The sequence below is a fragment of the Amblyraja radiata genome, chromosome 24, assembly GCF_010909765.2.
Source record: "Amblyraja radiata isolate CabotCenter1 chromosome 24, sAmbRad1.1.pri, whole genome shotgun sequence".
Lineage (NCBI taxonomy): Eukaryota > Metazoa > Chordata > Chondrichthyes > Rajiformes > Rajidae > Amblyraja > Amblyraja radiata.
In genome coordinates, this window is record NC_045979.1 from 14,805,665 (window position 1) to 14,817,738 (window position 12,074).

Below are 12,074 nucleotides of genomic sequence, written 5' to 3' on the forward strand. Positions count from 1 at the left end.
TCCACTTTTAATGTGATGTGCAAGTCACCAAGTGAAAAGTCAAAGTTTGAGCTTTAATTGGCTGGGAAACCCAGAAATAATAGGTTCATGTGTGGGCTGCATGAAGGTAGAGTTGACACATGTACTGCTGAAAGCTTTGTGTCCTTGCCTGCCGGCAGATTCCCCTTCACCACATCTACTCCATAACATTGACAACGTCATTTGTCCCATTGTATTTAAATGAATATTTATTGATTTTTGCTCATTCAAACAAACCTTTCCGTGACACTACCCAATCATTTCCATAACTACAGTATATGAATTGGCACAGGCCGGTGAATGTTCATTTTCAGACAATAATTATGTTCCTTTCAAAATGACAATGAATTTCAAGAAAAGACACAATTGTAAAAATCATACATTTAGGGTGGCACAGTGGCACAGCGGCAGAGTTGCTGCCTTACAGCGCCAGAAACATGGGTTTGATCTTGACTACAGGTGCTGTCTGTTCGGAGTTTGTACACTCCCCCTGTGACCACGTGGGTTTTCTCCGGGTACTCCGGTTTCCTCCCAGATTCCAAAGACGTACAGGTTTGAATGTTCATTGGCTTCGGTAAAATTGTAAATTGTCCCTAGCGTGTAGGATAGTACTAGCGTACAGTGTGATTGCTGGTCAGCACGGACTCGGTGGGCCGAAGGGCCATTTTCTGTGCTGTTTTTCTAATGTCTAAAGTCTATATAGTTTGCAGCCCATTAAATCTAGTCACATCACAGAGAGTGCAAATTGTCCTCAGTGTAGAAAACTGGCAACAAAATTCCATCTGTTTACAGATGATTGCTGATTTATTTGTTGCACGTTGTGTTGTTTACGAAAGGCATTCATCAGAACTGTGCAGCAGGTATTTATTTCTCATGCTATAATTTAATTCCTGGTATAAAGACGATTCCAACTGATAAGGCAACCACCCTGTTCACTAGTTTGAAGTGTCGCAATTATTTTTAATCAGTTCCGGATTAACGATTTGATAGCTTCAAAACATTGACCAATATTGAGATAAAACAATGTGCCTCAGGCCACTGCAGATATCGCCACGCCACCTGTTTGAGTAGAACTGCAGCAACACCCCTTCTTTAGCGAAGTGGATCAGCCCCTGTTAAACCTGTCCGTGGTACTGCCAAGTCTACACCTCCCCACCATTCACCATTCAACACTTGGATGTATTCATTGGTAGCTGAAGAAACAGAGCAAAATAATCAGGGAGATGAGAAAAACATTTAAACTGAAGTATGTAGTATTTTTTTAATGTAATTTCAGCAAACAATGTTTATTTTTGAGTAGTATTATACAACGAGATATATAATCTTCCAGGTTAAAGAATGACTGCAATGGAGATTTGGGGAGAAAGACTTTACCAGAACTTCACACAACAGGAAAAAAGTGCTATTATATTTCAACAAGGTAATTACTAAAGTACTTAAGTGACCATTTTTTATCCAAGTTAGTTTTTCCTTATATAAAGCAGTAGTATCTACATCTCTGAAATGAATTTCAAGACGTCAAAATAAGTTACTGAATTTATTTCCTGCTCTCCAAGTCCATGATATTTCATGAAGAAGAAACAGACTGGTATTTTTAAAGATTAAATAGGTATTTAATCAGCAAACTCCCATTGATTTATTTCAGTTTGTATTAAGATATGAAATATAACAGGCTTACAATATTTGAAATCAATATTGAAATTTCTAAATATAAATTAAAAGGTACTTAATTGATCAAACTTTTTACAGTGTTAGGTCATGAAAAATATTAAACATGAACATCCATTTCTATATCAGATTACATATTTGGATAGATATATTTGTGACAGTATCTGATTGATTCCATTCCACAGTGGGTATATTGGAAAAAACATATATACGGTTTATATGCATAGATGTGTGCTTCCCAATCTTTCTCTTATCAAGATCCAATTTAAATGATGGATATTTTTTTGTGACCAGTGAACATGCAGGTATCATGTAAAAATATGTGCTATCTCAACTGATTTTATTTAGCCTTTAATTGACAATGAATGGAGTAATTTAAAACTCCTGTTGAGTCAGCAAAAACAACTACGTATAAAATCAGTGAACCTACCAAGTAAAAATATTGAACTAGTATCACACCATCGAATATCTTTGCAAGTTATTTGCTATCTTTGCGTTTAGTTTACAATTGCCTTTCGAGATAGAGCGTGGAATCAGGCCTTTTGGCCCACCGAGTCCACGCCGACCACGATCACCCCGTACCTTAGTTACATCCTACACACTAGGGACAATTTGCAGAAGCCAATTTACATTTTTGAGATGTGGGAGGAAACCGGAGCACCTGGAGAAAACCCACACGGTCACAGGGAGAATGTAAATTCCGTACAGACAGCACCCATAGTCAGGATCGAACCTGGGTCCCTGGGTCTATAAAGCAGCAACTCTACCGCTGTGCCATTGTGCCACCCTTTCTGAGGTCTTAATTGGGTCTTTATGACCCCACATTGGGTAATGATAATATTGCATAAAGGAGATTAATTATTTCCTGGTTTAAGTCCAACATATGGGTGGCATGAATGCAGAATGAATGCTTTTCCTACAATATCTTGTCAGGAGAAACTATTCAAAGTGAAATATTTTTGTTTTGTTTTTTTTAGTTTAAATCTTTTTATTTGAATTTTGAATTTAACAGCAATTTGCATACATACAATGATAACAGACAGTGATAATCAGGACATAATTGTACAACAGTATGTAAACGACCCTCAAAACCCTTACCCTTACCCTTACCCACCCTCGCCACCCGGGAACAAACAACACTCACATACGTACACATCCACACAAATACGACTTTTTATTTTTATTTTTAAATAAATAAATAAATAAATAAAAAATAAAGATAAAAAATAAAAAATAAATAAAACAGATAAATAAATAAATAAATTGTGGGGAGGGAGGGGGGGTGGGGGAGGGGTTGAGGGGATAGCAGCTGCAATAAGACAGAGATGTGATAGAGGACACTCAGTTTTTTTAATCGACAGACAAATTTGAACAGATGATAAAATTAGTGTTTTAAAGGGGACAGTTGATCATGAGATCTATGATGATATTAAATTGAGTATAAATGATGATTAATAGTAAGATTAAACGAGAACTTACCAGTTTGAAGTTTGATCTGTATTTTATGAGGAGTTACGATGAGGGATTACGTGAAGAACCCGCTCAGTGCGCAGGCGCGGCATACTTCCAAGCAGCGGTGTGGAATCACAGATAGACACAGTTATTTTGAAGTAAACATAGTAAAGATAAGGAGACATCAATTTATTAGTTTGATCCATATAATGAGGGTGGGAGCAGAGGGCACGTAATCCCTCATCGTAACCCCTCATAAAATACAGATCAAACTTCAAACTGGTAAGTTCTCGTTTAATCTTACTATTTTACTTCGGAGTCACGTGAGTGACTACGTGAAGATTTCAAAGCTCTGTGATTTCAAACCGTGTAACAGTTTCATTTCACTCACTGCCGAAGTTCTTGAGGGAGGAAGTGTTATCGTAATCAACCAATGAGTCTATTTGTAGAAAAACACAATAGTATTTTTTAAACAATAACAACAAAGAATTAAATATTTGCAGTTCGTAAATCTTTACTGCAAATAAACCAGGTTTTGCCAACCTCTTATTATAAAATTTCTGAACGGTCTTTCCCCCCCCCCACCATCCTGCTGTAGCCAGGATGTGGTCTATAGGCATGTCCATTCTTTAGCCGTCGACATGGATGCTGCCCTGGTGGAATAAAATTTGTACATGTTAGTGTTTATCCCAGCAGTTTCTAGCACCTGCTTGAGCCATCTCGCAATGGTTTGGCTCGTCACCCGACCATAAGGTTTTTGTGACTGACCCACAAGGCTTTTCATCTCCCTCGAATATTTTGGTTGTGTCTATGTAGGATAGTAGGTGGGTCATGGCACATAACCGTGGTTCTGGTGGGTAAGCCACGACTGGATTAGGTGTTCCTGGTCTGCTCTGTTTGACCAGTCACTGGATAACGACAGATCTGGTCTGGAGCTGTGATCATGTTGTCCAGTCGCAATAGGTGTAGTGACTGGACCCTCTGAGTGGATACAAGTGCCATCAACATGAGCGTCTTTAGTGTAGCTTGCTCGAGGCCAGGGGATCTGGCTGGTGGCCATTCCCTGAGATATGTCAGGACCACACTGATATCCCAAATATGGGTATACCTGGGCTTAGGGCTTGATATTGTAAATGCCCTTCATCAGTTTTAAAACCAGTGGATGGGATCCAATCGCCTGTTGTCCTGGCGCAGGTTTGAGATAAGCAGAAAGAGCACTCTGCGCTGTGTTGATGGCACTGTAGCTGATCCCTACATCGTGGTGTAGATAGGCCAGGAACTCCAGTATGTTGGTGGCTGTAGCTGTTGCGTATGTTGTCCCTGTTTCCTGGCAGTACTTCTCCCTTTTTTGATGCTGGTTAAGTACTGCCTCTTGGTGGATGTTCGAAGGGATGCCGACATGGTGGTGATGGTTTGTTTGGACAATCCCAGTTCCAGGTAAGGTCTGTTCAAACTTGCAACCCAGGCGTTTAATTTTCTCATGGCATGGGTGTTTAGCTTACCTGGTAGGTAAGTAGCTGATAGCCAAATATGTCTTTCGACACACCATTGCCAAATCATGTTGACCAATTTGTCGCATGATAATGATTTTATGCCACCCATATGGTTAATATAAGCCATCACCGTAGTATTTATCAATTTGTAACTGAACATGCAAGTGCTGCATATTAGATACATATGCTTTTAAACCATAAAAGGCGCCCAACATCTCTAGATAGTTAATGCCCAGTGTAAGTAGTAATGATGACTCTAGGTTAGTCCATCTACCACCTGTGCTGGATATGGAGTTAGTCGCTCCCCAGCCTTGAGCACTGGCATCTGTTTGAGTAACTAAAGTAGGGTTAGTGATAAAGATAGGGCTGAAACTATGCCAAACATTTTCTGCCCACCACTGTAGCTCTGATATTGCTTCAGTGGGTAAGTTCATGACATGATCATAGTGACCTGTATGTCGTTTTATTGCCTGTACCTTTGCTCTCTGTAAATTTTTTGATAGTGCAAAGGTCCGAATTGTGTAGCCGGAAATGCTGCTACCATTTCCCCAATTACTCTTGCTACTTGTCGAATAGTTGGTCGCTCGTTGACCATTAAATTGTTGCATGATTGTGCTAATTCAACCATTTTTGCTTTTGGCAAGGTAACAGTCATATGGACTGAGTTAATTGTGAAGCCCAGGTAGTCCATGATAGTGGATGGCTTCAACTTAGATTTATCTGGATGTAGGACGAACCCCAGAGTTTCGAGGAGCTGTTTTGTAGCTGATACTGCTGCCACAGCCAATTCCATCGTTTTCCCTACTATCAGAATATCATCCAGATATGCCATGACAATATGTTTTTGTTTTCTTAGTATTGCCATGGCTGGGTTCAATATTTTGGTGAATAATCTTGTGCGAAGGGATGCCGACATGGGGCAATGTTTTGTACCATCCAGATAAATTTTAGGTATCTGCGATGATCCTTGTATATGGGTACTAGATAGTAAGCATCTTTAAGATAAATGCTTGCCATGAAGTGTCCTTTGGAATTCAGTTGTTTGGCAGTAACATATGTCTCCATTTTGAAATGTATATACTTAACAAATTTGTTTAGTGATGTTAAGTCAATGATGATGCGACAGCCACCATCTTTTTTGGTTTTAGTGAATATATTCGATACAAATTCCAAAGGTTCATGTTTGGTCTTTTCGATGACCCCCTTTGTGATAAGTCTCACCAGTTCAGCTTGTCCCTCACGTTTCTCTTTGACGGAGGGAGAAATACCCTTTGGGGCCATTGTTGAACTGGCGGCGTTTCTGTTGAGTATATACTTGTCACTCGTGACCATACCCCATGCTTCTTTAAACAAGTGTAATCTCCCCCCTGTTAATAAAGCACCCTTATTCTCTATATGCTGGTAGGGACCAGACCCACCTACCTCCATGGTTATTGGCGATTCTGTTTCTTCATTTTCCTGAAGATTTTGTTCTGACGTGCTGGCGATGTTGGGGGGAGGCGCATTTTCCAGAGGGTCCGCTGCGGGCCCTGCTCTAAAAAGATCTTTGGGGATAATGTGCGGACCCCAAGCGTTCACCAGTCCCATATTGCGGAAGCCGACTGGTGGATGCCGTGGGGTGCTGCCGCTTGGGTATCGGAGGTCTTGGTTTGCTCGTCCCGGGGCCTGCCCTCATTAGGCCGAAGGTTTTTGATGCTTCCTCCATCTCCTTCAGTTTTTTATTGAGATCTTTCCCAAATAGCAGCGCGTCCGTCTCCGCAGCTGGGGCTTTACACAAGCCAGCAAATTTGGGATTGAGGGCAGGTCTTATGTTTCCCTCCGGAGATTGTTGATCTCAAATTGTGTGGTACACATTAATGCCAGCACATCCTGCTGGCAGGTATCCATCTCCGTGGTCTCCACGGAACGAGCAAAGGCTGTGATGGCCGACGTCAGGAGCCTTAGGATCCGCTGTAGCTTGAGTTCTTGGGTCCGGATGTGTGACCCCACATGCCCCCAGATTTGGCTGTTGACACTTTTTACTTTGAGGGCCTCACAGTTTTCTGGTGCTGTGTGTTGTTTCAGCACCTCAGCGAGCACCTTTTCCAGTAATGGTTTATTGGATATATGGTTGATGCTGGCCGCCATTCTTGGTTCCAGCGGTGCTCCAGCCCGTGGGGTTGCTACAAAGCGGTCCATCACACCCAACAGCTCTTCCTGTTCCTGCACCCCTGGCATACTCCCAAATTCGTCCTCCTGCCCCTGTTCCAGACCAGCCCAGCCCTGGTCACCAATGCTAGCCTCCAGTAATGAGGGAGCAGAGGGCAGTGCATGAAACACTGTGGAGGGGGTGCCTGACCTCCCTCCGCGAGAGCGCTCTTTCTGCGCATCTCGCTGGAGCTGCTCCAATAGCTGTTGGATGCAGCTCAGGCGGCTGTCTCTCCTCCATTTAGGTGGAGACATGTCCCCATCCGACGAATCGGACGCCACCGGCCGGATGCCTGTTCGGATGGCTAGACATCCAGCCCGCAGTTCAGGCACTAGCGGGACTGGGCTCGGCGCGGTGATGGGGATAGCGGAGCGCCCGGTAATTGTCCCTACCGCCTTTTTCTGGAGCTTTTGTGCCTTGTAGTAGCGAGAGCGCCCCTCAAGCAGCGCGTCTCGCAGGCACCTGCTCCGTGAGCCGCTCCAGCGGCTCAGGCGGCTCTCTCTCCCCCCGTGCGGGTGGAGAGACGTCCCGTCCGAAATCAGGAACACCTGCCGGCTGCCTCTTCGGGTGGCTATGCATCCAGCCCGCTATCGGGTACTAGCGGGCTGGGCTCGGCACGGTGTCGGGGAATTACGGAACACCGGGTAACGCTCCTACCGCCTGTTGATGCCCCCCTCCGCGACGGGAAACGTTCCTCCTTGAACGGGGACAGTTTTGTTCCAGAGCCTTTTTCTGGAAAAGCTTCCTATCGTGGGAGGGAAATTTCACTGTTGAGAGGTGGTGGAAAAAAAGTTGGTAGAAAAAACAAAAGCCACAAAGTTTACCATGGAGACCAGTTTGGCCATCGCGAACAGTGGGATGTCCAACATTCATCATATTCACTTCAGCTGAAGACAACCAAGAGTTTCAATAGCAAGGTGATCCAAACAATAACAAAATCAAAGTTATTCAAAATGAAAACGGAGAATAGTGCCTCATATCTTGGAGATTTATTCACACAACAAAGATCTGGAATTGTGTAATATTTATCCCACAAGCTGTAACAATGCCTAGGGGAAATATTTTTTAAATTAAGATGTTATTTACCAACTAGTTTGTCATTGTGTGGATTTCTACTGCCGCAGACTTGTTCATAATGAGTGAAGACTCTTTAGCAAGTTCAAACTGTATTGTTGATGGAAGGCACTGTAAATCAGAAATGCGCGGTGTGACAGCAAATACACCAATCCATCATTGTATGGATGGTATAGTGGCACGGTGGCGCAATGGTAGAGTTGCTGCCTTGCAGCGCCAGAGACCTGGGTCCGATCTCGGCTATGGGTGCTGTCTGTATGGAGTTTTACGTTCCCCCACGTGACCGCCTGGGTTTTCTCCGACAACTTCGGTTTCCTCCCACACTTCAAAGATCTACAGGTTTGTAGATTAATTGGCTTGGAATGTATCTAAAAGTTGTCCCTAGTGTAGAATAATGTTAATGTGCAGGGATCGCCTGTTGGTGTGAACTTGGTGGTCTAAAACTGAACTAAATTGTAATGGTGCTGTGAAAACAGGCCCATTTTAATGGGAAAGGAATGGGGAAGCTAATTCAAGCTAAATGAAGAATGCTTTTACAACTGATGCTTCAGAATCGCACCTTGGCTGTAAAGGAGATCACAGTCAGACAACATGGATACATGCTCTTTCATTACTGCATCTGCACCAGTCATCAAACATCCACCTACTCTAATCCAAGACATATAAGCCATTGCAGATGCTGGAAACTAAAGCAAAAAAAAACATCTGCAGTTTCTTGTTTCCAAACGTCAGTGAATTGTGATCCTTTTCGAAATATGAGGATGGTCTCAAATTAGCAGTTACACTGAATCTGAAGCCCATGCCAACCCTAGAGTCATAGAGTGATACAGTGTGGACATAGGCCCATCAGCCCAACTTGCCCACACCGGCCAACATGTCCCAGCTATATTAGTCCCACCTGCCAGCATTTGGTCCATATCCCTCCAAACCTGTACTATCCATGTGCCTGTCTAACTACTTCTTCAATGTTGGGATAGTCCATGCCTCAACTCTCTCCTCTGGCAGCTTGCCCATAGATCCACCACCCTTCGTGTGAAAAGGATACCCCTCAGATTCCTATGAAATCTTTTCCCCTTCCCCGTAGTTGAGGCCAGTTCATTGGCTATATTTAAGAGGAGGTTAGATGTGGCCCTTGTGGCTAAAGGGATCAGGGGGTATGGAGAGAAGGCAGGTACAGGATACTGAGTTGGATGATCAGCCATGATCATATTGAATGGCGGTGCAGGCTCGAAGGGCTGAATGGCCTACTCCTGCACCTATTTTCTATGTTTCACATTAAACCTACGTCCTCTAGTCCTCGATTCACCTATACTGGGCATCTACCCGATCTATTCCTCTCATGATCTTATACACCTCTTCAAGATCACCCCTTATCATCCTGCAAAGAATCCAAGGAATAGAATCCCAGCCTACTCAACCGCTGCCTAAAACTCAGACTCTCTAGTCTTTGCAACATCTGCGTAAATCTTCTCTGTACCCGTACCAGCTTGACAACATCTTTCCTATAACACGGTGCCCAGAACTGAACACAATACTCTAAATGTGGCCTCATCAACGTCTTATACAATTGCAACATGATCTCCCAACTTCTATGCTCAATACTCTGGCTGACGAAGGCCTTTTTGACCACCCGATCCACCTGCGACTCCACCTTCAAGGAACAATGCACCTGCACTCCTAGATCCCTCTGCGCTACAACACTACCCAGAGCCCTACCATTTACTGTGTAGGTCCTGCCCATGTTAGACTTGCCAAAATGTAATACCTTACATTTTTCTGCAATAAATTCCATCAACCATTCCTCAGCCCGCAAGATCCTGCTGCAATTTTTCACAACCCTATTTGAATACTTTCTGTGAGTCAAAAATCATTGTTATTGGAAAAGTCATCAGAAACATTGAAGTTTGAGTTTTAAGTGTCCCATGTCATATGGAATATCACATACTTACGAGGAAACCCGGCTAGTCTCTATGATAGTGAAACAACGAACTGCAGATGCTGGTTAATACACAAAAGGCAAAACGTGCTGGAGTAACTCTGCATCTCTCAAGTCCGAAGAAGGGACTTGACCCTAAATGTCACCTATCCACCTTCTCCAGAGATGCCTCCTGACCTGCTGAGTGACCCCAGCCGTTGTGTCACTTTCTGATGTTGATATGGGATAAGAGTATTCCTCTATCTAGCTGAAAAACTATGAATATGGATATTTCTAATTTCAAATAACCATTGCATTCCCTCTACCTCTGATCCTCCCCTGCCCTAGTCATCCTGCTAGTTTCATTGCCCACATCCATATATTCCTTCATTATCACAATTGCCGTATGCAACTTCTTACAACTAGCTTTCAACCCGGTGTGAATATTGATTTCTCTAATTTCAAATAGCCCTTTATTCCCTCTCTCTCTATCCCTCCACCACTATAGTCTTCTTGCTAGTTCCACCATTTGTATCCCTTCATTATCACCTCTTCCACAGCCAACAATAGACCATTGTGGGCTCCACCTTTCTTGAGTCATTGGTGCTGGCTGTGGTTTGTTCTGCACCGTTTCATTGCACCAGTTTCCCTCCCCTTCTGACTCTCAGTCTGAAGAAGGGTCTCAACCTAAAATGCCACCTATTCCTTTTCTCCAGAGATGCTGCCTTACCCGTTGAATTACTCCAGCATTTTGTGTCTATCTTCCTTCAACATAGTGTTTCATATGTCGGACAGATTTTTTCAGTTCCTTTGAGCTATTTCAACCAGCAGCACCTGGGAAGTGTTCAAAAACATGTACAATTGCACACTCAGATGCAGGAATAATCCAACCATTGACTCATGAGTGTTTTGTCATCCTTATAATAGTGATAAAGGAAATTCACCATTTCTTTTCGCACTATGTTCAGATATACAAAGTCGAGACAGAGTGTTGACTAAAGGCAGGAGCTGGAAACCAGAAATCAGCTGAACAAATATTTTATAAAACAGGTTTTACTTGGTAGCCGTGCCGGCCAAAGTTTTGACAATACACTTACTCTCGGGATACTTCATCAGCCGTCACAATGGTAGCTGTAATTTAATCTTTACTCGTACAGTCATTCACAGCGGGACATAATTACTTCACTCATAACTACACGTTTGGCTTAACCTTAAAGTCTTCAGCTCACCTCAAGGCAAAGTGAAGTAAATGCAGTGTGAATTATGAAAAATAGAAATAGTTTGACATATTTATCACATGAGAAGATAGACACAAAATGCTGGAGTAACTCAGTGGGTCAGGCAGCATCTCTAGAGAAAAGGAATAGGTGACGTTTTGGGTCGAGACCCTTCTTCGGTCTGAGAATCAGTAGGGGGAGGGTGACTAGAGATATATGAAAAGGTTCAGATCAGAGCCAGCACTGATGACCAAGGAAAGGTGGAGCCCACAATGGTTCATTGTTGGATGTGGGTGAGGTGATAACAAAGTGGATGCGAACAGTGGAACTGGCAGGACGACTAGGGTGGGGGAGGGGCTGAGCAAGAGGGAATGCTAGGATTTCTTGAAATTAGAGAAATCAAAACTTATACACTGGGTTGTAAGCTGCCCGAGCGAAATATGAGGTGTTGTTCCTCCAATTTGCATGAGGCCTCACTCTAACAGTGGAGGAGGCCCGGGACAGAGGGGTCAGTATAGGGATTGGAATGGGAAGGGGAGGTATAATGAGCACATATTTATCACATACATCTTTCCCGACATCTGTTTACAGGCCTTGCATTTGTCCTGCTCAGAGTCCACTGATCGTGTGCGGATCCTTGTTCTATTAACCTTTAAATTACATGCAGCAGAGCGATCTAAACTGATATCAGTAAGCCTTAGAGTCATAAAGTCACACAGCAATGAAACATGCCTCACCAGCTATCTAGTACTTACCTATGCTATTCCCCAGCACTTGGCACAAATACATCCATGCCAAGGCATTTAAAGTGTTCATCGAAATGTTGGGAGCCTATCTGGATCCGTCACCCTCTCTGGAAATCAAGTCTCGGCCAACGTCTGGAGGTGTAAAATTAAATTACCTCACTATTTTGTTTCCCCGGCCAAAATACAATACATTGTTATCCAAGGAAAGAACAATCCCACTGTGTGGTGTTCCCACACAGTGTGAGGGCTGAGTGAAATGGCGGTGCTTGTTTACACTGTCTGTAGCTGGAAAAATCAGAAGAT

The 12,074-nt window shown here is 43.2% G+C and overlaps 1 protein-coding gene across 3 annotated transcripts in view; it reads left to right on the forward strand.

Moving 5' to 3' along the window:
* The first annotated feature begins 1,158 nt into the window (after positions 1 to 1,158).
* lad1 (ladinin 1) overlaps positions 1,159 to 12,074 on the forward strand; it is an 86,856-nt gene continuing 75,940 nt past the window's right edge. For all 3 annotated transcript variants that reach the window (XM_033042468.1, XM_033042469.1, XM_033042470.1), the window contains exons 1-2: positions 1,159 to 1,264; positions 1,349 to 1,438. In XM_033042468.1, the coding sequence (XP_032898359.1) occupies positions 1,242 to 1,264; positions 1,349 to 1,438 (113 nt within the window). In that variant the 5' untranslated portion in view covers positions 1,159 to 1,241. The remainder of the gene's footprint in view (positions 1,265 to 1,348; positions 1,439 to 12,074) is intronic.